Consider the following 23,330-nt stretch of genomic DNA (forward strand, 5'->3'; position numbering starts at 1 on the left):
GGGCTGCTGTGAAATGTGGAGGTTGGTGGCCCTGTGTGATGGAGCTTCGTGATCCTTGAGGTCCCTTCCAACCCTGGCCATTCTGTGATTCCAGATTAAAGATTCTAATGTAGTAATAGCTTTCAGGGAAGATTTCAGAAGTTATTTCCTAGTTTTTTGCAGCTTAAGGACAACTGTAGCTAAGAGTGCTGTGGGTGCTACATGCACTTCTTACTGTGCTTTAGGAAAAGCTTTTTTAGGAAAGCCAGCAGTAGTAGTACCTTCTCTATTCTGTATCAGGATAGGGCTTCTTCAAGACTGCTGAGTTAGAGTGCATCCCTACACGATGTCTGGATATGCCTCAGCTGTAAGGCAGCTGTTCAGGTGCTGCGTGGAGCCCCTGCTTTCATTTCCACACCAGATGCAAATTGCAGGAAACACAATAGGCTGAAGGAACTTGGGTTCAGGCTTCACGTTGCCTGGTAAGAACCATATCATTTTTACAATAAATACCAGCCATGGAACGCATCTCTACTGCAGCCAGAACGGTCCCAAGTCTTAGAATTTCTTCATCGCCTTTGTAACCCCGGTATGACGGACTCAGGAAGGCGGTTGCGGCCCCTTTAAGGGCCGCCTCGTACCACGTGCCTCCGGAACCGGAAGTGCCTGCCGAGTCGGCCGAGGTCCCGCGGAGTCGAAGCGCCGCGGCCCAGCCATGAGCCGGCCGCCGGCTCTGCAGGCGCAGACCTGCGGTCCCTGGGAGATGAAGGAGCGCCTCGGTACCGGCGGCTTCGGCAACGTCATCCGTTGGCACAACAAGGTAAGCGGCGGCCGGCCCGCTCCTCCGGGCCCGACCCGACCCGCGCTCAGCCGCGCTGTGTCCGCAGGAGACCGGCGAGCAGGTGGCCATCAAACAGTGCCGGCAGGAGCTGAGCCCGCGCAACCGCGACCGCTGGGCGCTGGAGATACAGATCATGAAGAGGTGAGCGGGCGGGAGCGGGGCCTGGCGCTACGGCCGGGCTGAGCGGGGCTGAACGCCGCCAATTCGCCGGGCCTGGCCCTGCGAGATGTGTTGTGATGGTTGCGATAAGGGAAGGGCGGGAGAATCGTATAGAACCATAGGGTCATATAGAACCATATAGCATCATAAGGTTGGAAAGGACCTGCAAGATCATCCTGTGCAACCGCCCTCCCATCACCACTGCCACCACAAGCACTAAACCACATCTCGCAGCTCCTCATCCAGACGCCTCTTGAACGCTGCCAGGGACGGCAACTCCACCACCTCCCTGGGCAGCCATTGCAGTGCCTGAGAGAAAAAGTTCTTCCTTATGTCCAACCTAAACCTCCTCTGCTACAACTTATGGCTGTTTCCTTGGGTCCTGGTTGTAGCCTGGGAGGAGGCCAAAGCCCTCCACATCACAACCTCCCTTTGGGAAGTTGTAGAGTGCAGTGAGGTCTCCCCTGAGCCTCCTCTTCTCCACACTGAACAACCCCAGCTCCCGCAGCCACTCCTCATAAGACTTGTGCTCCAGACCCCTCATCAATTTCATTGCCCTTCTCTTCATGTCTTATTTGTAGTGAGGGGCTCCAAGCTGTACACAGTATTCTGAACATGCTGAGGAAGATCTTGCTTTGTTATTCCTCACAGCTTTCTTGTTCAGCTGTTCTGCTGGTGTCTTTGGTGTTAAAATGGTTATGCTGTGTTCAAGCATGTGCTGGGTGGTGCTTTGGACTGATTGCAGCTGGGGTCCTGCTGGGAGGTGAGAGCAGGCTGTCAGCATTGAGCTTTAAGTGTAGTTCTAGTAGATCTATGCACACCTGTTGTGGATGTGTTCATGGAAAGCACTGGCTGCGTGTAGAGCTGGGATGAGTCTGTAGGCCTGTGAGGGAGGGAAGGATGAATTGCAGGCCTTTAGAACTGGCTGTTTCAGTTTCTAAAAGCATTAATGGCCTTGTAGGACTTAACATGACAACCACGAACTTGTGAGACTGTGCACCTATTCAAGAAGGTGTTTTCCCAGGTTCTGATGGTGGTGTGTACTTGCCTCATTTCTGTTTCTCAGGCTGAATCATCCAAATGTGGTGGCGGCCCGTGATGTTCCTGAGGGAATGCAGAAGCTTGCACCAAATGATTTACCGTTGCTGGCCATGGAGTACTGCCAGGGCGGAGACCTCCGCAAGGTGGGGTCACCAGTGTGTCCTGTGGTTGAACCTGGCTGGTGGCAGCCATTCCCTCACTGTTGTTTCCTTCCCAGTGAGATGGGGGAGAGAATTGAAACAAATAAAAACTAGGACTTCACAGAATGGCCAGGGTTGGAAGGGACCTCAAGGATCACGAAGCTCCAACCTGCTGCCACATGCAGGGCCACCAACCTCCACATTTCACAGCAGCCCAGGCTGCCCAGGGCCCCATCCAACCTGGCCTCCAACACCTCCAGGGATGGATGGGGCATCGCAGCCTCTCTGGCAGCTGTTCCAGCCCCTCCCCGCTCTCACAGCACACAACTTCCCCCTGACATCCAACCTCCAGCTGCCCTCCCTCAACTTCAAACCATTTCCCCTCATCCTGCTGTCATCTCCCCTTTCCAAGAGTTGACTCCCCTCCTGTTTGTAGGCTCCCTTTAGGTACTGAAAGGTTGCAAAGGACTTGTGGGTTGAGATAAAAAACTCTTTACTGAGTTAGAGAAAAGGATACAGCCATTTTGCATGTAGAAGATGAGAGCCTGTGTGAGGGATGTGCAGTAGGATCTGGAGTGTGTCCAAGACCATTGTAGCTCAAGGTGCAGTCCCTATCTGTTACAGGAAAAAAATACAATTACTAATGCTGGTTCTTATCTTACTATTTGTCTTAAACTTTGCTATAACCTGCCCATAGGTGAGACCTGTAACTTACAGCTGACAGTGGAGCTGACATTGCCAGGCTCCAGGGGAAATGCTTATGAAGGACACAGCAAAGTTGCAGTAACACAGACTTTTTCCACCCAACCTTTCTTATCCCATGGATAATTTAGGCTTAAAGCTCAAATTATAGCTATGAGGGGTCCCAGTTCCACAGTTTTGTCTGTAAAAAATTCAGTTGTTCATGCTTAAACATCTTGTGTTTTAACAATCTGTGGGACTGAGATCCTCCAGTGGGACATAGGGTGGGGAAGCTATAGCATGTGGTGTGGAGAAGCTGTCATTTGTGATGCTTTCTTGCAGTACCTGAATCAGCTGGAGAATTGCTGTGGTTTGCGGGAAGAAGCTATTCTCATCTTACTGTCTGATATTGGTAAGTGATGGCAATATCTTCACAAGCCTGAGCTGCAGAAGTGTTGAATCACTGCAGCAGTGACTTTAACCAGCGTTCTTGCTTTGCTGACCCACTTTGTAAGAGGGTGAGCCTTTGAGGTTTTCTTAATTTGTTTTTTCTTGACATTTTCTGCCTGGAAAAAACACCCTGGAACTGCTATTAAGTTTTTGTTTTTCTGGTTTTTCCTTGCAACACACTTTTAAATTTTATCCAGGAAAAAAAAAAGAGGCATTGTAAAGTATAACTTTGAGCAAGTGTGGAAAATAAAGGGCATTTATTCTGACTGTGGTGTGTTCTTAAGATCAGATTTTTATCTTGTTTAGATGGAATTTCCTGGTTTTGGGGTGGCAGTGGCTCTGTGTGGAAAATTTAGAAAATTCTTGTGAATCTGAAGAATTTTGCAGGTGGAATTGGGAGGGCACCACGTTATGGACAGAACCTAACAAGATGTGTGGCTTTTGGATCCGGATTTAAAACTGTTGAAGAAGTGGGCAAAGAAGAGCTGAGTAGAGGCATTTATCCATTGAAGAGATGCTTTTTACTTCTACCAGCTGTTACAACTTTTTTTTTTAACCTTTAGTACTTGGGAATGGGTACAGAAATGATTTGAAGAGAAAGAAATCTATGGTAACTTTTAAAAATGTCACTGCCAAGAGAACAAGTTTGTGTCCAGAAGTGTTTGATGCGAACTTCTTCCTCTTGCACTTGGGATTTTATTTTTCAGTCAGTTCTCTTGTCCTTTGTGCAAGATTCAACTCAAACATCATGCTTTTGTACCACGTAGAAGTGAAACCTTAGCAAGCTCATACTGGGTACCTCTACATTCTTAGCAAGTGGCTCTTTGTGTCTCAGCCTCTGCTCTCAGGTACCTTCATGAGAACAGGATCATCCACAGAGACTTGAAACCAGAGAACATTGTGCTGCAGCAAGGAGAGCAAAGGGTAAGCAGTAACGTGGTGTCTCTGCCTACACAGACAAGTAAATGTAAGTGGAGAATGTGTGTGTGCTTGCTGCAGTTACAGAGGTGAACATGCAGAAGCAGTCAACCTAGGGTAACGGCTCTCTCAGATCTGTTTGTCATTCAGCACCCTTCCTGCATATCTTTGAAGTGCTGAATTGTTTTTTTCTGCTGTATGTGTGCAGCAAAACTTACCTCATGTTCTTTTTTTCTCTTTTATGTTTCAGTTAATACACAAAATCATTGACCTTGGATATGCTAAGGAGTTGGATCAGGGAAGCCTATGCACATCCTTTGTTGGGACACTACAGTACTTGGTAAGGAAGAAATTCAGCCAGATGGGCACCTCTCACTCTGTGGGACAGAATTAACAGTGTAATTCAGGTTTGGACTGGGGTGAAGGAATTGTCTTGGTGTGGGGTGCATTTGGAGTGCTGCAGCTGACAAAGAGAAGCTTCCTTCTGCTGCCTTGTTTCCTTCTGCTGCCTCCCACCCCCACTGGATTATCACAGTGTCTGTGATAACACAGTGTATTGCATTTATAAGAAGCAGGAGTGTTCTGTGAGATCTCAAAGTGTTTCAGCACAGCCATTAATGTGATGCAAATGTTCCTGAGCTCTTAAGGAGCAGAGAGAGCTGGGAGATGGATGGCTTTGACTTTTGCATGTGTAAACTGTCTCAGGCTCCAGAGCTGCTGGAACAGCAGAAGTACACAGTTACAGTGGATTACTGGAGCTTTGGCACGCTGGCTTTTGAATGCATTACAGGCTTCAGACCATTCCTACCCAACTGGCAGCCAGTGCAATGGTGAGTGACCTTGGCCCAGGTGATAAAAAGAATGCATGCAGTGCCACTGTCCTGTCTGTGGGAAGTAGAGGTGTGGTCCCTTGATTCTTTAGGGTAATATCCCTGTATTCCCTACCCTTATAGAGATTGACTTCTTTTACTTGAGCTAGTTGAGCATTCCTCAGATTTCTCTTTGGAATCAAGGCTGACTTCTGCAGGGCAAGTAGCAAAGACTCAAGCAGTGTCTTTGTTTTAACTGTAAAAGTTTGCTGGGAAAGGCAAATAACTTCACTGTTGTGCTTGCTTGGAATTCATCAGGCATACAAAAGTGCGACAGAAGAGTGAGCTGGATATTGTTGTTTCAGAAGACTTATCTGGAGAAGTCAAATTTTCCAGCAGTTTGCCCTGCCCAAACAATCTAAACAGGTGAGGACTGGAAATCTATCGTGATCTGCTGTGCCATACTGAAATGAGCTTCTTACTCTGCATGGACCACGTTTATTTTATATGCCTTTCTGTAAATAAGTTGAGTGCTTGATGCAAACAGTGCTTGTGTTCCTTATCAGACGTGTAGGTGAGTCCCCATTTCTGCCTTCTAAAAAGTGCATTTACACTCGGGAAAAGAAAATTGGTTGTCAGTTCTGCAGAGACTTGGCCAGGTGAGGACTGCAGATGCATTTCCTTTTCTGATCCCATTCTTGCTTTGGTCCTTCAGCGTTTTGGCTGGGAAACTGGAGAAATGGCTGCAACTCATGTTAATGTGGCACCCACGGCAGAGAGGTACGGATCCTGTCTATGGGCCCAATGGGTGTTTCAAAGCTTTGGATGACATCTTGAACTTGAAGGTGAGCAATACACCTGGATTACTTTGAAAACTTTTCCAGAGAGCAGTTGAATCTAGTCCATGAGAGAAGAGCCTTGAGTCGTCAGCCTAGGAGGAGGAGCAGCACAGAATCCTACTTAGGAGTGTGCTTTCCTCGTGCTTTTTGGAGAAGCTGATCTTGATGGGAGTAGCAAATAGCTTCTGTATGTTCTTGGTCCTGTATTCTGGCAAAGGATTCTACTGAAAAAGCTCTTTAATTGACACGTGACTTCTCTTCCAGCTGATGAAGGGTGAGGTCTTGAGCGTATAATGTTATGATGTAGCTGCAAAGTGACTTCTTGAACTTTGCAAGTGCTTTGAAACAGTTTATTGGTCGTTGTCGTCTCAGTCCAGAGGTTTCTGCTCAAACATAACTTATGCATTTTCAGCCCTTCTCATGTCACACTGATCTCCTTTTAGTTACTGCATGTTTTGAATATGGTTACGGGAACTGTGCACACCTACCCTGTGTCAGAGGAAGAGACCCTGCAAACAGTGAAGGCCAGGATCCAGTCAGACACTGGGATCCCAGAGCAGGATCAGGAGCTGCTGCAGGAGGCTGGTCTTGCATTGTTTACTCAGAAGCACACAGCTGATAGCAAGGTGAGTCTGGATATTCTCCTTCCTTGGCTGTTCAGTGAATTTGCAAGTGCAGCTCTTGCACTGGGAGTACAGCCTTCCCTGCTGTTCTGGCAGGCCTTAGGCATAGTAACCACTTAGACCTGCTCCCTTGCAGGATAGGCACTGTGTTCTCTTGCATTTTTTTGTGGTGTTATTGAGGCTTGCTTTTCTTGAGAGAACTCCATTGAGTCTTCTGTCTTCTGCAGGTGAACGATGCTGCAGCTGCAGACACAGACCTCCTCTTCCTCTTTGATAATCAGAAAGTTGCCTATGAGGCTCAGGTTGCCTTGCGACCTCATCCAGAAAGTGTTGACTACATCCGTAAGGACTTTCTCTAGCATGAATGTGAGAGGTTGTTCACGTTGAGAGGGCTGCCTGTGTTCTGTAGTTTGTATCGTGTGCAAAGAGCAGAGAGGGATTTTGTATATTGGTGCTGGAGCAGTGATAAAACAGCCTGGCACAGCATTTATTCAGCTTTTAAAAACAACTGAGGGAAGGAAGGGTTTAATAACACTGGGGAGGCTGCGTGGAGGGGTAGCCAGCTATGAAGTTTACAAGAGGTTTGGCTGCATGCCTTTCGAAGGAGTGATGTTTCAGTCTGTTTTGTCACGTGAGAATACTACTTCTAAGCTTCAGGCTGATTTCCCTCCATCCATTTTTCTGTTTCCAGTTCAGGATCCAAAGAAGAATCTGCACTTTTTCCAGCTGCGGAAAGTTTGGGGTCAGATCTGGCACACGATCAGGATGCTGAAAGAGGATTGTAACCGGCTGCAGCAGGGACAGCGAGCAGCCATGTACGGTGCCAGTCTGACTGGGATACATATTTCTGCCTTTGCTCCCTGGTGGAAGTTAAAGGGCAGGAATAGCATCCTGTTAGAATGGGGAAGCCCATGAGTGGAGCTATTAACAACTAGTGGAACATTGAGAATTGTGTTCTTTAGCACAGCTGCTTTTGTGCTCGCTGCTACACTCTGTCGTATCTGCTTTTGTTCTAAGTGGAAGCCTGCATTTCTACCTTGGGAGGATAACAGGACGTTCTTGTCCACGCAGGATGAATCTATTGCGTTACAACAGTACTCTCTCAAAGATGAAGAATTCTATGGCCTCCCTTTCCCAGCAGCTGAAAGCAAAACTGGACTTCTTCAAAACAAGCATTCAGATTGATCTTGAGAAGTATAAAGAGCAGATTGAATTTGGAATTAGTGAGTACAGCACCTTGCTTACAGGGCTTTTTTACATCACACACAGTATTTTACCTTTCCCTGTGTGAATTTGAGAAAAGCAATTGTTCTTTTTTTCATTCCTGTAGCTTCTGAGAAGCTGCTCTTTGCCTGGAAAGAGATGGAGCAAGCTGTGGAGCTTTGCGGTCGGGTATGTTTCTAAATCTTCATCACTTATCTAAGAAAGAAAGGTTTTTTATTCCCCTTTTGTTTTCCTTTCAATAGAAACTTACTGTGCTGACTCCACACATCACACTGCCTTGCTTTGCATTGCATCTTTTTTGTTTTTTCCTTTCACCAGTTTTTGCAGGGAGGTAGATTTTTATCAAGAAAGCTGAAAGAAGGATTTGGGATAATAGGTTAAACTGAACAGTAAAACAAATGATGAGATGATTGAACACAAGACAGTGTAATCTCTGTCTGTACAGCTAAGGGCTCTCCCAAATGAGGAGTGAAAAGTAACTGGCTGGATGAGCCTTACTCTGTCCCATCACTTGGTCCTCCTCTAGCTGAAGAATGTGGAGTGGTAGAAGGACTGTCTGACAAGTGACAGCTTCTGCATAGGAACAAGTTCTGGTGAAAAGCAGAGCTTGGGGTGCCAGTACTGGATGCAGTTGTATGCCAAGTGAAAGGGGGGAAGAGATGATAGGTAGGATGAGAGAAGAAATCCAGAGCAGTGAATAAATAAGGAGGAAGCATTGCAGCCTGGAATCTAGAGCCACACGTATTATGAACTTGTGTTCTCACTTATCTTTGCCCAAGACTGTTTGCTGCTTTGTTGACATGTTTAGAAATAGGAATGAGAAAGGAAGAGTTGGTGAGCAGTGGTGTCTCTCAGTATGTGTCTGCCTCGTTGCTTATGTTCTGCTCTGCTTTCAGGAGGATGATGTGGATCAGTTAGTAAAGAGAATGATGGCCCTGCAAACAGACATTGTGGACCTTCAGAGAAGCCCACTGGGTCGTAAGCAAGGAGGAACACTGGAGGATTTGTAAGTGTCAGATGTAGGAGTGTTGCTAGCAAAACTGAACCCCTTGTTTCACTGCAGGACAATGAAATTGCTCTCTTCAGTTTAAATTATGGGGGACTTAAAAAATTAAAACCTAACAAGAAAAAGTTTGACTCCTCACCTGTTGATCTGAAATAGCAGAGTGTTATATAAGAGATTGGAGTTCTTGAATTACTCGTTCCTAATTTAGGCCCTAGAGAAATCCTTTGTGTTCTGTGCCTTTTTCTTCTAGAGAAGAACAAGCCAGAGAGTTGTACCGGAGGCTGAGAGAGAAGCCAAGAGGTAAAAGATATTTTATGTCAAGTTCAGCTTGCTTTCTGTGGGTTGTAACTTTGAAGATGGAATCATCTGCATTGAGAAAACTTTCTCTGCATTTTAGGCCTTCGCTTATGTTAGCTATACATGGAGTCCTCTGGATTTGCCTGTTTTGGAGAGGGGAGTCAGGGACTCAATTTTAAACCAGGCCAGCCTTGCTTTCTTGACATCTTCTGAGCTTTTCTTGGAACTTCAGAGCTCTTCTCAGAGCAAGCTGTTACTGCAAGCGTGTGCTGCTGCTTCATTTTCTGTGTAGGAAGCATGAAAGATGCAGCTGGTTGTTTGAGCAGCTCTACAGCCCTAGGGCAGTAAACCCAGCCTACAACTCTGCTTTCCAGTTCTCATCTCTTGGTGGCTAAAAAGCAGTGCTCTTCATCCCACCCAAACATGCATGTCCTCTATACTTGGGATGTTTCAGGATTGAAGAAAAGGTGGAAACAAACCACTAAGAAGCTTCTCACCGTGATAACAGCCCACTTCTCTGTGTAATATTCTGACTCTTATTCCAGATCAGAGGACGAGTGGTGACAGCCAGGAAATAGTACGGCTGCTCTTACAGGCAATCCAGACCTTTGAAAAAAAAGTCAGAGTCATTTATGCTCAACTCAGGTGAGCTCTGTCATTTGCTTTTATTGACTGTTGAGAAAATGTTTCCTCTTTCAGCGAGAGCTTCTGTTCTAGCACTGTAAGAAACAGGTTTGCCTGTGCTATAGGGGTTAAGAAACTTCAAAAACTTCCTCTACTGCAGTTGATAATCTGTGATCTAATTTATTACTTTGTTTCTGTAAAGCAAAACTGTCGTTTGCAAGCAGAAGGCACTGGAATTGTTCCCCAGAGTGGAGAAAGTGATGAATCTGATGAGTGAAGATGAAGAAACAGTTGTAAGGCTTCAGGAGAAACGACAGAAAGAACTGTGGAACTTACTGAAAATTGCTTGTGTAAGTAAAATAAAAACTGTTGTTAAGATAGCAGCACACCCAGTATCTGAGATGATAATAATAAGTTGAGTTTATCCTATGGTTATTTGTCTTCATGACCTTGAGTTAGGATTAAAGATGGTTTCTAGGCTGTCTTGTGTTGCTGGCTATTGGAAATAAGTGGAAAGAATTGCAATTTCAATCTGCTGTCTTTTCTTTAGAGCAAAGTACGTGGTCCTGTTAGTGGCAGTCCAGAGAGCATGAACATGTCACGTCTTAACAGCCCTGGTCAGCTGCTGCTGCAGGTCCCTTCTGGGACCTATGCTTTACCAGAATCTGTCAGGAAAAGGTGAGCTGAAGGCTGGGCTTCTGTTACTGCTTGTGTCAGCTCTGCAAACTGATACAGAAGCTTTCTTACATTTCATGCTTAGTGCTCAGTTGCAGTGTCAGTAGTCCTACCTACCCAGTGGCTGTTGTTGGTTGGTTGGTTGGTTGTTTCTTCTGGGGTTTGTGAACATTCCTTATGAACAACTGGAAATGAATTTAGCTGCGTGCCCCCCACTGCAATGAATAGGGTTTGTTTTATCTGGGCTTGTTGGGCTTTCTTGAAGTGCCCTGCCAGCAGGAATTGTGTTATTGTGGAAGGTAATGAATGGTAGGAGGGCTGTGTCAGGAAAGAGAGAGTGCTCTACCAAGCACTTGTAGTTCTGGCTTGTTTAAAGCAACTGGCTCACTAATTAAAATGAGACCTCAGCTTGTGTATTTGTACACTGCTTCGTGTTTGAGTTTACAGGCTGCTCTAAAACATTTTCTCTAGTGGCAGTGGCTCCATCTAAGAACCCAATTCCAATTTGAACACGCTTCCTTTTCTCCCATGCCAGTAAGTCTGCCACTGACTTCCCCTGGTGCGAAACAAGTTAATAAGCTGATTGCTAAAGGTTAATGTTCCTCAGTGCTGTGCAGTGTGCCTTCACAAAGTATTTCCTAGAGAAACTTGCATGAAAAATAATTGTCAAACACTCATCTTTCAGTGAGGAGCTACTGCTGGAATCGCAGAAACTGTGCAGCCAACTCGAAAACGTGATGCATGACACGATGAAGGATCAGGAGCAGAGCTTTATGGTAAAATGCCTGATATTCCTGTGCAAGTGTGGACCAGGGAAGCTGATTGCTTAACGCTTCTGTTTGTGTATTTTTGCCTACTGAATAAGTGAAATGGTGAATAGAAACCTGGAGCTGTGTGAAACGAAACCACTTGTTCTCCCATTTGAACTGCTGGCACATTCCCTGCTTGCTGAGAGCAGAGGCCACATCTTTGGGTTCTCAGCCATGTTATGCCAAATTGTAAAGCAGCAGGGATACTCAGGCCTCCCTTTCTTGGAAGGGCAGGGGCAAGTGGGGGAGGTACTTGTCTGTGGTGCAGAAATATTGCAAAAGTGCACTTTTCCCATTGGGATGGATCTGTGGAAGCTACACACTGCTGTGCAGGGATGCTTATTTACTGCAGTAGACTGCTGACATGCAAGTAAAATAGAGAAGGGAAGAGTTTAAAGCTGTGTCTTTCCATTTAAATGAATCACATCGTTCATCATGAAACCATACTGAGCAAGTTGTTTGCAGTAAAGTTTTTAAACCAATCTCAAACACAAGCCAGCACTGAACTTTGTATTTCTAACTCTTTATACTTCAGGCTCTCGACTGGAGCTGGCTTCAGCTGCAGGCAGAAGAAAGAAGCAATCCAGAACAAACCCATATGTAAAATCACCTCAACTGCCTCTAAAGACGTGCGAGCTGAGTAAGCCAACTGTGATAATCTGCTGTCTCTAGGAAGGGAAGTGCCTCTTTTTACTGCTGCCTACTGCTTATGTGAGATACGTGGCACAGCTTGCAGTATCCACATCTCAGATACTTCATTTCTGAAAGATGCAGTAGGAAATGCTTATCCTGACTGCTTGGAAAAAGTTCTTAACAGTGCCTTAAGACAGCAGATATCCTTACTGTATGATTTGATGTTTCTTCCCTTAGGCACCACGTGTGGTTGTTCTGCCTTTCAAGCTTTCTGATGACAAATGGACAATGCAGGCAGTCAGCTTGCACTGTCACTGGTATATGTCACCTTCCTAATACACCTCAACTGTGAACACATTTTCTTAGGCTTTGCTGATTTGCACTTTTTTTCTTAAATGTAACAGTTATAATTACTTAATACTTGTTTCCTGTATGGGAACGAAATTATCTGAAGTGTGAACTTTTTGTTTGTTCTTTTTAATGTACTCAAAGCATTTTAATGAAAGAGCTGATTTTACTGTATAGGCCTCTGAAATGTGAGGTAAAGAGCACTGAAAAGCAAATTGTTGGATACTTTTTCCAGTTAAAATCCTAAAGCACTGCAGCACCTCTCCTGTGAGAAAAGGCACTTCTTAGCCCAGAACAGAGAAAGGCTCAGTGGTGAATCTGATCGATGTATATAAATGCCTGAATGGAGTAAGCAATGAAGATGGAATCTGTTGGGTTTTTTTCTTCCAACTGTGACTGATTTATTTCATTCTGACATAAAACAAAGTTTTGCACAACAGCACGGATCACCTTTTATAAAAGGGAGTGAAATACAGGACATGCAATACAGTACAACAAGGGGAAGAGGTGGAATATTCTTCTCCTTTTAAGAACCCATTTAGAATATGATAAACAAGTGAAATGTGGCACAAACATCAGAGCTTCCATGCATGCTTTCAAGTATCTTCTGGTAGAGGTGCTTGTACTTTCTGGACTTCAGTGTTGGGGTAAAAGCATACTTTGGAAGAAGTAGAAAGTTCACACTTCTTGAGACTTGAGTATAATGTTAAGGCCAGAACACTGGGTACACTTTACCTTCATCTTCCAGAGCACCATCTGTTGTTTTACTTAAAAATGCATTAAGCTTCCAGCTCAAATCCTAGCCCAACTTTGTGACCTCCAGCACTGAAATTCTTGCCATCAATCAAGCCTGACAGGGTCAGCTTTACACCTACAAAAGCAAGTAATGAGATCCTGATCTTCCCTTATAGCATCCGTCCGTCCGTCCGCCCCCCTTCAGGTACCTGAGGCTCACTGCTGTGTCTCAACTGCTGTAGGAACTTATGTACATGCACAGCCTTCACTGCTATGGAGCTGTGTAAGACTTCTAGGTAATGGTGTTGTTTGCTCAGGTGGTTTTTTTTTGGTCATCTATCTTTTCTATTTCAGAGATAACATTAAAATAATGCTACCAGTCGAACTTACGTACCAGGTCGAAGAGCAAGAGTGTAACCAACTCCAATCAGGCTGGCATTATTTACTTTAGCCTGCAGAAAATAAAAGAAATCACACCAATACACAGATATTCAGATCATCATCCTGGTACCCCAGCAAGTAGCTGACATGGCAGTGGGTGCAGCTACTTGCAGGCTGACCTCTGGCAGTGGCACATTTCAGTCTTCTTTCCAAGTTTCTAGTCTGCTCAATTTCACTACATTCCTTGAGTTCAAACTGTAACAGGCTTGAATAATGGCTCTGATCTTTAAATTGTGACACGTGTAAAGGTTCTGTATCGAGTGCCAACCTTGTTTTTAACACACAAATGAGTAAGCGACAAATACACGAATATGGAAACTTTTTCTAAACTGACTTTGAGCTGTTCATATGTTTAATTCTAGCCAAATTATCCTGGAATTAATTAACAGAGGGCTCAGTGTTACCATGTATTCAGTTACTTTTATTTGCTGGTGGACCTGTTTTCTCTCTGAATTCTCTTCCCAGCGCTCAGCTCCCCCTTCTGTTTCTCTCTTTGGGCCCTGCTGTTCCTGCAGAACATTGCAGGTGTTAATGCCAACACTTGCTAATGCCAACACTTGTGGTCCCAGTTGAGATCTGAACCACAACAGAAGCAACTGTTTGTTATCACAGTAATTTCTCAGGAAGTAGCTGAAGCAAGAATTTCACACCATTAATTTTGAGCACTGAAGAGAACCTGGAAATAGTTTTTCCCTTATAAGAATCCTTACCACAATGGAAGTCTTCTCGTCCAGCTGGTACTTAGCAGCAATTCCGAAGCGCGTGTTGTTACTGCCAGCAGTCCATGCAAGATTGACTGATGTCTCAACCTTATTATTAACCTTCTGATAAATAGACCCACCAAACTCTGTGCCATCATTCCTGTTTGTAAGAGATGGAAGCATGTGAAGAGCTGCCTTCCTGAGAAAAAAGGAGCTCTTGAGATTAATCCTTTCTTTCCCAAGACTTGTGATCGTTCTCTCTGAATGAACTGAGCATTCCAGAGTCATTCTCCTTCCTAGCTGGAGCTGATGTTATTCAAAGCATGAGTACTGAATGTGTACCAGACCAAGATTTCTGACAGTCAAGACACAAGGTTTGAAATTCTGATAAAAATACCTGGTGTGTCTTAAGAAAAGCCTGTGATGATGCATAAAGGGACAGAAGCAGCTGTGGGAATGAGGAGACCAAAACCAATGCAAAAACAACCATGGCAGTTGTTATCACTGCATTCAAAGGCTCCCAGAGCATCTGAGTGCCAAGGCCAGAACTACATTAAGATGACATCAAGCATGATGCAGCAGGCACCTCCTCCTATTTCTGAGACACAAATTTTCTTCCCAGAAGGGGAAGAGCATTCTAGCTTAACTGAAGACTCTTATCGTCAATACAGACATTGCAGTTTACAGATTTCATTCCAAATTAACAGTACAAAGTGCCTTTTTACCACTATCCTGTGTAGACACAAAATTACCCCGAATCACTGTTGCAAAAGACAGTGGAAAGTTGAAAAGCTGCATCTGCTTTAATTGGGCTGAAAATGGAATCACAGGCCGTGAATTACTTTGCAACAAATCAGCATCCTCCCTTATCCTCCCCCCCCTTCTTTATTTAAACCTAGCTCCGTTAATTCTTACTACTCATCAGCTTGGTTTCTCCAAGAATGCTTTTCTAAGCGTAGATCAGTACTTACACGTTAGTGTGCAGCTGAAAGTCTCCTGCCTTATATCCCAAGGCAAAGTTGTTTTGTGAAAGCTTAGATTTGGCTGTATCAAAAGCCATCTGATAGCCAGCAAGCCAGCCTTCATAACCCAGCACTGCCCAGCCATAGATGGTTGGTCCAGAGAGATCAATGTCTATATTGCAGCCTAGGTTTACGTATTCTCTTTTGTAGGAAGTCTTCAATTTTCCACTCTTCTTCCTGAAGAGAAACAGGCCATTTTATTCCTGCTGGTGTACCACAGTAGGTTTAGTCCCATATGCACATCCTCAAGGCTAGTTAATTAAACGATGCTAATGCCTATTCAAACAGGTATCACTGATGTGTTTTTTGGTGGTGCTTCTGCCACCATCTCAAAATCCTTGAAATCATCAGGAATTTCACAGGAAATAAATAAGGGAATTTTTATTATTTTTTTTTTCAGTCTCTCAGAAGCCATCAGTTTTCAAATCTTGTTCTTCACAAACAAGTGCAGTGTAGCACGGTGTCAGCTGGGACATCTCACACTGGCCTTACTGTCTTTTGTTGGCTTTGGCTATTCATATCCCTCCCACGTTCCTTCCTTCACTGGTCAGTTCCCTCTTTCACATGCAGTGCCTGCTTTCCTTCCTTCCTCACTGCAGGATCCCACTCTCCTCTACTGAAAACAAGTTTCCTCATCTCCCATTTGTCAGCCAGCCTTCTGAAGAAGCATTTCTTCCTCTCAGTGTCTTTCTGCTCACCCTGCTATCACTCCACAGTTAACATAACCACAAGAAATAATCCATCACCTCCCTCATCCTCACCCCAACCTTGTTTGTATTTCTTCCTGAAGGCGCAGCAGGACGCTGTCAAACCTGACCTAGGGGCTCATTCTTAAACTCCTTTTCCATTTCCTTATATTCAATTAATACCTTCAACAATTCTTTTGTTATGCTGACTCCAATGACAGACAAAAGCAGTAATTATTTATGAAGTCTCAAGCTTCATCTGTAGACATGTGTACCCTGTATGTACTCCTCTGCTCTACTGTTAACCAAAAGAAATCAATAATAAGAGAAGACAAAAATATGCTACTGCAGTGCTTATTGTAATTAAAATGCCATTCAGTTGTGCACAGCCATAAGCCCACAGGCTTGAGGGAAAAACAGTACTTTGCTCAGTGTTTCCTAAGGCAGTGAGTGGTCAGCAGATGGACCACAAACACCATCACAGTGCAAATGCAGTAGTGAATGTGAAACTGCAGAAGAGGACAGAGAAACATCATGTCTACTCCACAGTGAAAATTTCCAGTGGCCAAAAAGCCAAAAAATCCATTTTAGCACATTCTTCAGAGCCCACTGCCTTCCAAATACTCGACAGTGCAGGGCAGGAATTTCCTGTTGCAGTATTTGAATATGGCCATTCAGTGACAGTGCATTTTGAGCATTTACACAGTGAACAGTACAAGGATTTCTAGTCAAAAGGTAAAGACAATTCGAGGGCTTCCCAGGTTAAAGTAACAGAAAATATTTACCCTGTGTTTGGTACAAATATAGTGTCAAGAGCAACCTTCAATCCTTCAGCCAACTGTTAAGAAAAACAGAGAAGTCTGCTCACAGCTCTGTCAAAATGTGGTTTCTAGTACTATGGCACTACTTCAGGTCTTAGGAGATGACACAACACGAAGGGAAAATCTCTCACACATTTTTACAATGAAATCTGTACATGCTGCATGGTAAGAGCTGCCCTGCCTCATTTTGAGCAGCATTTTCCACGTTAAAGCACTGGTTAAAGTACAGAAGGTGATGCACACACAGCAGAGGGCACCACAAGCTTTCATTACCTCTGGCACTGTTGCCTTCTGCTGTAAAAAGCATAAAGCTACTGACTTTGAAAAGCAGTTACTTATTTTAAGAGTGTTATATAGAAACCCTTTGCTTAAGCAATGCCAGGCTGTGATTACAGGTTGATCTTTCTCTTCAACCTCACAAAACACTTCCAGTCTGAAGGCAGACAAACTTCCAGCTTTCTGCATTCAAACGGAGAGACTCCTCTTTGGTTTTCTTTTATGAATGCAGCAGTGACAGCACTACACAGCTGCACCTGATCTTCAAACAAAAGCTGCTTAATTAACAGTGATACTCATTCCACCAGCTGCTGTGGCCAGCCTGCATCAGCAGCCATTCAGTACTTCTGGATCACAGCGCAGCACTTTGCTGTGAGGATGCTCAACCTCCCACCCCTCCAAATTCATGATGCTGCCTCTCAGTCTGGACACTGCAAACACAGCATTGCTTTTTTCTTTTTAGTACTTCAGGTAGTTTTGTGTTCCTTCTGTTCAACTCAGTACTTCTGTAACAACTGCAGAAACATTTTTAGGGAATTGACTTCTTACCTGATCCTCCATGGAAACTTCTGTTCCCAACGTGTTGTCTGTGTTCCACTTCTGAACGAATGTAAGTCCATAGTCTTTGATCTTATACTTGGTTTCTAGATTACCCAAAGCCTTGCCTGTGTCTATATTGGAAGAACCAGCTGCAGTAAATTCCTGCCAAGAGGACAACATGAGTTTCATCCCTCCAGATACTTTCAGTTTATCCACTTGTCAAATGCTTGCACTCAAACACTCGCTTGGCTTCAGACCTTTCAACAGAGCTCTCCTCCCTCTCCACCAGTAAAACAATTATTTTTGCATTCCAAAATGCAAAACTCCTTTTAGCACCTCCATTCTGGATATGGCCTTTACTCAGACGTGCTGATGCAGCCCTGGGACTTTCTTAGGCCCTAACACACAAAGGCTTGGCGCTTCATTCCCCTGTCCCCCTCCTTGAACCTTTGTTACCTTTTTTCCTAAGTTATTCACCAACATTCCACCTCAGCAACTGCTATTCCATCATCCTTGGACTTGTTCTGTGCTTCACACAGGTTCTCTGTCCCTCAGCCACATACAAGACATCCATCTGAAACACAAAGCTGCTCGTATCCTATGATTTTTCTTCCTAAAATTCCCCATGCTGTTCTTAAGCACGCTGTCCTTTGCTGTTTGAGCAGCTCCTCACATATCAGAGCTTTCACTAAGGGCCATGAAACCCCAATAAATACATTAACTTTAAGGTAGCCTGCTCAGTGTTTGATGTACAGGGTATAAAGCAATTTTTGCAGTAAGTCCAAGGGATACCACCTTAACTTAAAAAAGCATCTGAGAACGCAGCTGATTTCTGTTGTCCTCATCTCAAATATTTTCCCTAATCAATCTGCCATTGCATTTCCAAGTCACCTCTGTTTTAAAGTTTAAATATTTGAAGTGTCCACCATCAACACATCTTAGTTTTAGAACCCTGCCTTTCTGGCTCATTCCAGGACAGGATTTCTAGGTGCCACCAAGTTACTTTCAAAATTCAGCATTTCTCAGGGCGCACTTAAAATCTTTCAATGGTTCTGAATTGCCAGGGCAATGCAGCCAGGTAACATTCCTGGCTCACCATGGAAAAAAGGTGGCATTTACTCAAGTTAATGCACTGCTACAACAGCACAGCAATTTCACTGCCTCTCTGGCTACCTTGTGAAAATACAGAATGTGAGTCAGGATGCAGACCATCCCTGAAGATACATTCACTGCAAAGCATTCTAATATCACTTCCACAAACTCAATGTGAAGAATCTGCACCAGACTTCAGAACTGACCTCCTTCTGATCTTAGTGTGGATGACTGATTAAGATTTTATGTGATTCTCTGATCAAGCAAATGGAAAGTTGTAAAAGTCTTTTTTTTTTTTCCTTAACATCTAAAGGACAACCAGCTGCCACAACTGGATCTGTTTCTGAAAGCAGAATGCACACAGTTAACATCTACTGCCACCAGTCCTCAACTTTCTACACCAGCCTTCTTATCAAGCCATTGCATGGAAGTGTTACTTGGATTATCTGGAGCTGAAAACCAAACTCATTCTGGCTCTGTATCACATTCTGGTCTGACTCAGCAATCCAGCTCAGCTTCTCATTGACTTTTAGTTCACAGTGGCTGCTTTCCTCAAGAACACGATGCACTCAGCACAGCCCAGCAGTTGTGGTCTGTGAAACAATTCTAATCAACAGAAAACAACAGTGGTGCTGTCAACACCCACATGGAAGAAAAACCAACAGAACATTTATGTATGAAAGCAGTCAGAGATCATGGAAATACCCAAGTATGAATTAGCTTCCACGCTTTGTACCTCACCTCAATCCTCAAAACCCTATTTTGCAGTGAACCCCCCCCCCCATTTTGCTTGCTAGAAACACAAATGAGCATGAAACCTCTAGCAGCAACAAGTGTGCCAATACCACACCTATGCAGATTTTCCTCTTCGTGTTTTTACAGTGTTCTTATCTCAGGTTGCTGGACAGAGCTCACAAACGACTTCACACACGTGCATCATTCAGAACATGGAGCACCACGGACATGAGGCAAACTTCATGACACAGACTGCACGACTCAAAAACAGGCAGGCAGGTGAACAACAACCACCACAAAAACGTCAACAACAAAAGAAGCAAAAGCCAACATGCTGAAACAGCCACTGTTCTTACCAGCTGAAAAAGGATCCAACATGAAATTTGCATGGAGAAGGAAAAACCCATTTTAAAACTTAATACAGTTGGCACGTTCTGCCACATGCAGAGCGTAAGGAACTGTTACTAATTTATCTGAGAATCATAACTTTGTGGCAGGAAAACTGTATATATACAGAGGTGTCAGCAACTAATAGCAGTTGTAGATCCTCAGCCTCATGATGCAAGCAATCCATCAAAAGCTTAAGTGAGACATCATGAAATAATACAGAAGGAATGAAAATGACTTGCACCATTTATGTGATAAGAATGCAAGAGAAGGAGGGAGGCCAAAGCAAACGTGGTTAAAAGAAGTTGAAAAGCAGCACAAGCCTGGCAACTGGAGAGCAGCAATAAGAGCACTCAGAACTGAGACTCAGTAGAGGAATTGGCTCATCTGGTATGAAATACCAGTGCCTGTGGGTAAAGACCAAAGTCACAAATTCTTGTTTTGCCAGCTTTACTGTGAAACCATAGAACTACAGAACGACTGGGGCTGGAAGGGACCTTGAAGATCATTCACTTCCACACCCCTGCCTTGAGGAGGGCTGCTGCTCACAACAGCAGGCTGCTGCAGACATTCAAAACCTGCCTGGATGCTTCCATCTGCATCCCTTCTCTAGAGAAGCTGCTTGAGCAGGGGCTCAGATTAAATGATGAACTCCCTCCTGAACTCCCTCCCAATCCTTAAAATTCTGTGATTCTGCAGTAATTCGTGTGCACCAAAGTACAGCTGCATCAATTCTACATATCACTGCAGAAACAAACCAGGGATAGCTGTCCTAAAATGAGAAGCAAAAGACAGAATCAACACATGCTAGCAAGTTACTGCCACCAAATCAGGAATTTGCCCTTGCTGGTGATGTGAAAAGCCCCCACTACTTACCACCCCACTTGAAGACTTGGTCTTCAATTCCAACTTGACCATTCCAAATCCTGAAAACAAGAGCACACAACATGTATTTCACTGCAACATACAAGCGAGACGTATTTGCTGCATAGCCAAAGTCCAACACATGGGGAACACTGGCCAAAACCAGCTATTTCCAAATTCCAACCAATGCTGGTATTTCTGATGAATGACTGAAGGAGTTGTGACAATTCAGAGTGTTTGGGCTCATAATTTCTGGGTGTAGCAGACAGAATTTACCAGTAAATGCCATAGGATACCCCTGTTCTTAGTTTTTTGGCCAGGTTTAATGGTCACCCATCATTTGGTATCTCTGCTATCTGGGGACCAATCAATACTGCTACCATTGCCTCTGAGTAACAAAGTTTACTTTCCAACCTCTGGTTCCAAGGCAGGAATTTTCCTCTCCCAATCCCTCTGTTGAATTCCCACCACAGGGTATCTGACAGAACTCTGACATAATAATGACTTTGTTGTGGTTCTCAAGATGCCTAAGACAAAACACAGAGACACCAAACCTCAGCCGTGTTACTTACCATAGCCCTTATTGAATATATCCCTGGCAGCCTTTCCCAGGTCACTGTAGGATGGTGGGACAGCCATTGGATCTGAAACATAACGGAAGCTCTAAAAACCTTAAAACAGCACAGAATCCAAACCAGGTCCAAAACATTTACAGACATCTATGAGCAAGCACCCTCTATGTGCTCCACCAACAAGGAACCACAAAGCCTTGGGAGCCCTGAAAGTCATCCTGGTGTCACTGCTGCTTTGTCAGAAACAAACACAAATACAAAGAAGTTATGGAAACAAATTCACTCTTCGAAATCACTAAACCCTGGGATCAGTATGAAAGTCAAGCACATGCTTAGGCTGTTCTGCCATTCTGTCTCAAAAAGAGCTCACGGAAGCATCTCATCACTGCTGTGAGACACTGAGCACTGCTTTCATTACAGCACTCTGAAAGAGGCTCCAAGCAGTGAAGCCACATCATCACTGAAGGATCCCAAAGAAAAGACAATTGATTTCCGTATGAATTTGTAACTTCTTAGGATTTGGAAAATACATAAAAAGAACTTGTTAGTGTCCAGTGGCCATGTGGGACTATTCCTAACACTAGCAACAACCACATTTTCTGTGCAACTTAAATGGACAACAAAACTCAAAGGGACAGATGTAAAACTGCAGCTTTCAAATTAGGAATTTTGCACCAGAAAGTCCAGATTAGGGGAAAAAAAAAAAAAGAAAAGTATGAATACTCTTCTCTGGCAGAAAATTAATTTTCCCCTTCTAGAATAAGACTGCAAAAAGACACACTTGCTTCACAAAAGAAAAGCAATTAGAAATGACGTTTGTGTTTTATTCTGATGGTAACTCTGCCATTTAATCTTTCCTGCAGCTGATTCATTTGTTGATATTCTTCTCTGCAACAGCTGAAACACCAGAAATCCACCTTTGTTATCATTTCAAAAGACTGATTGAAAATAATAATAATGCAAGCAAAACATGTAAAATCCTTAACATCATCACATTCCTTTCATAATTATAGTTACTTTCTTTCCCTGTACTGTCATCCTGCTGTTAAAATCCCAACAGGACAAGGAAAAATGGCTTTAAGTTGAGAGAGGGCAGCTGGAGGTTGGATGTCAGGGGAAGTTGTGTGCTGTGAGAGCAGTGAGGGGCTGGAACAGCTGCCAGAGAGGCTGTGATGCCCCATCCATCCCTGGAGGTGTTCAAGGCCGGGTTGGATGGGGCCCTGGGCAGCCTGGGCTGCTGTTGGATGTGGAGGTTGGTGGCCCTGCGTGCAGCAGGGGGTTGGAGATTTGTGATCCTTGAGGTCCCTTCCAGCCCTGGCCGTTCTGTCATTCTGTGATTCAGTTCTTGCTGTCAGTGCTCTGTTCTTTATTCAGACTTCTAGCAAAAATGTAACAAGCATTACTTGGACCTTGAACGTAACCAGAAATCTGTTTCTCCAGCAGCTTCTGAATTCCAAAAACGCAAGTAATCAAAATACAAATAGATTTGCAAAATACAAGTTCAACAATACCTGTATTAAGCAATTAAGCTCTGTTTGGACAGTTGGCTCCTTCCTAAAACGAAACTCTCACACAGTTTGCATCCCACACTGAGGAATGCTCTTCTGTTCTAACTTGCACTACACGTCTAATAGGCTTTGATCTAAAACAAAACTGCAGTTTCCTTATGTGACGCTGAGGTATTAAGATCAGCACTTAGCAAAAATCACAGTGCAAAATGGCCTCTGACCTGTCAAAAACGAGAGGATAAGTTAAAATTGGTGACTCACTAAACTGATGACAAACTGAACACGGACTTTTACCACAGCACGGTTTTAATTCATAACGGAACACTTTCCACAGCTGCGGGGCACAGTTTATTTTTCCTCATACAACACCGCCTTTTTTTTTTTTTTCTCCTCAGTTAAGAAGTTCCAAAATCCAAACCCAATGTCTGACAGCGGTGTCTCAACCTTCCTCACACCGGCTGTCCTTAGGAATCCCGTTCTCAGCCCACCGCCCTTCGCGAATAACCTTTCTCTCCCCACGCATTTCCACGCCGTTCCCTACAGATAAAAAACCTCATTCCTACAGACAAGAAATTCCCGCTTCCCGCCCCACAGCGGAGCTCCCTCAGCCAGCCCGATAACGGCGACACGGCCGCCGCAACGACACCGCCCCGCCGCAGGGTGAGCCGAGAGGGCAGCCCCACCCAGACGCCCGCAGCCCCACCGCTACCTGCCGGCCCTGTCGCTCTGCGGAAAGGTCTGCGGGGCGCGGCCGGAACGCTGCTGGGTGCGCATGCGCAGAGAGCGCGGGCAGGGAGGGAGAGGTGGGGGACGTGTGAGGAGGTGCGCATGCGCAGAGCGCCGGTAGAGTCCGC

General features: G+C 44.4%; 2 protein-coding genes across 4 annotated transcripts; one reads left to right on the forward strand and one right to left on the reverse strand.

Moving 5' to 3' along the window:
• The first annotated feature begins 649 nt into the window (after positions 1-649).
• Positions 650-12,486, forward strand: IKBKB (inhibitor of nuclear factor kappa B kinase subunit beta). 2 transcript variants are annotated; one of them, XM_042886348.1, is made up of 22 exons: positions 650-799; positions 867-961; positions 2,046-2,163; positions 3,184-3,253; positions 4,127-4,215; positions 4,460-4,549; positions 4,915-5,039; positions 5,337-5,444; positions 5,734-5,863; positions 6,301-6,483; positions 6,708-6,822; positions 7,172-7,295; positions 7,552-7,703; positions 7,811-7,872; positions 8,601-8,710; positions 8,961-9,010; positions 9,553-9,652; positions 9,834-9,981; positions 10,182-10,309; positions 10,992-11,082; positions 11,651-11,755; positions 11,986-12,486. In XM_042886348.1, exons 1-21 carry the CDS (start codon positions 695-697, stop codon positions 11,717-11,719), a joined length of 2,262 nt encoding a protein of 753 aa, XP_042742282.1. In that variant the 5' UTR covers positions 650-694; the 3' UTR covers positions 11,720-11,755; positions 11,986-12,486. The 2 variants fall into 2 exon arrangements, with proteins under 2 accessions (XP_042742282.1, XP_042742281.1); XM_042886347.1 differs by having other exon boundaries at positions 651-799; positions 11,651-12,486.
• On the reverse strand, positions 12,473-23,290 carry VDAC3 (voltage dependent anion channel 3). Of its 2 annotated transcripts, none has more exons than XM_042886349.1 (9): positions 23,186-23,290; positions 20,969-21,040; positions 20,409-20,458; positions 17,328-17,480; positions 16,467-16,519; positions 14,945-15,172; positions 13,983-14,133; positions 13,226-13,283; positions 12,473-12,967 (listed from the first exon to the last, which is right to left on the reverse strand). In XM_042886349.1, exons 2-9 carry the CDS (start codon positions 21,033-21,035, stop codon positions 12,876-12,878), a joined length of 852 nt encoding a protein of 283 aa, XP_042742283.1. In that variant the 5' UTR covers positions 21,036-21,040; positions 23,186-23,290; the 3' UTR covers positions 12,473-12,875. The 2 variants fall into 2 exon arrangements, with proteins under 2 accessions (XP_042742283.1, XP_042742284.1); XM_042886350.1 differs by lacking the exon at positions 23,186-23,290 and adding an exon at positions 22,480-22,710.
• Between the last annotated feature and the right edge of the window lie 40 nt (positions 23,291-23,330).

Source organism: Lagopus leucura, unplaced genomic scaffold (genome assembly GCF_019238085.1).
Source record: "Lagopus leucura isolate 7727_CA_CO unplaced genomic scaffold, USGS_WTPT01 Super-Scaffold_100056, whole genome shotgun sequence".
Classification (NCBI taxonomy): domain Eukaryota; kingdom Metazoa; phylum Chordata; class Aves; order Galliformes; family Phasianidae; genus Lagopus; species Lagopus leucura.

Excerpts from the sequence above, each read along its gene's own strand:
- IKBKB (XM_042886348.1), top strand. The coding sequence starts at position 695 with ATGAGCCGGCCGCCGGCTCTGCAGGCGCAGACCTGCGGTCCCTGGGAG. Across the intron at positions 4,216-4,459 it reads TGCAGCAAGGAGAGCAAAGG|TTAATACACAAAATCATTGA; the intron begins GTAAGCAGTAAC and ends TTTATGTTTCAG. Across the intron at positions 10,310-10,991 it reads CCAGAATCTGTCAGGAAAAG|TGAGGAGCTACTGCTGGAAT; the intron begins GTGAGCTGAAGG and ends CTCATCTTTCAG.
- VDAC3 (XM_042886349.1), bottom strand. The coding sequence starts at position 21,035 with ATGGCTGTCCCACCATCCTACAGTGACCTGGGAAAGGCTGCCAGGGAT. Across the intron at positions 17,481-20,408 it reads CCAAGTCTTCAAGTGGGGTG|GAATTTACTGCAGCTGGTTC; the intron begins GTAAGTAGTGGG and ends TCCTCTTGGCAG. Across the intron at positions 14,134-14,944 it reads TTTCAGCTGCACACTAACGT|GAATGATGGCACAGAGTTTG; the intron begins GTAAGTACTGAT and ends TCTTACAAACAG.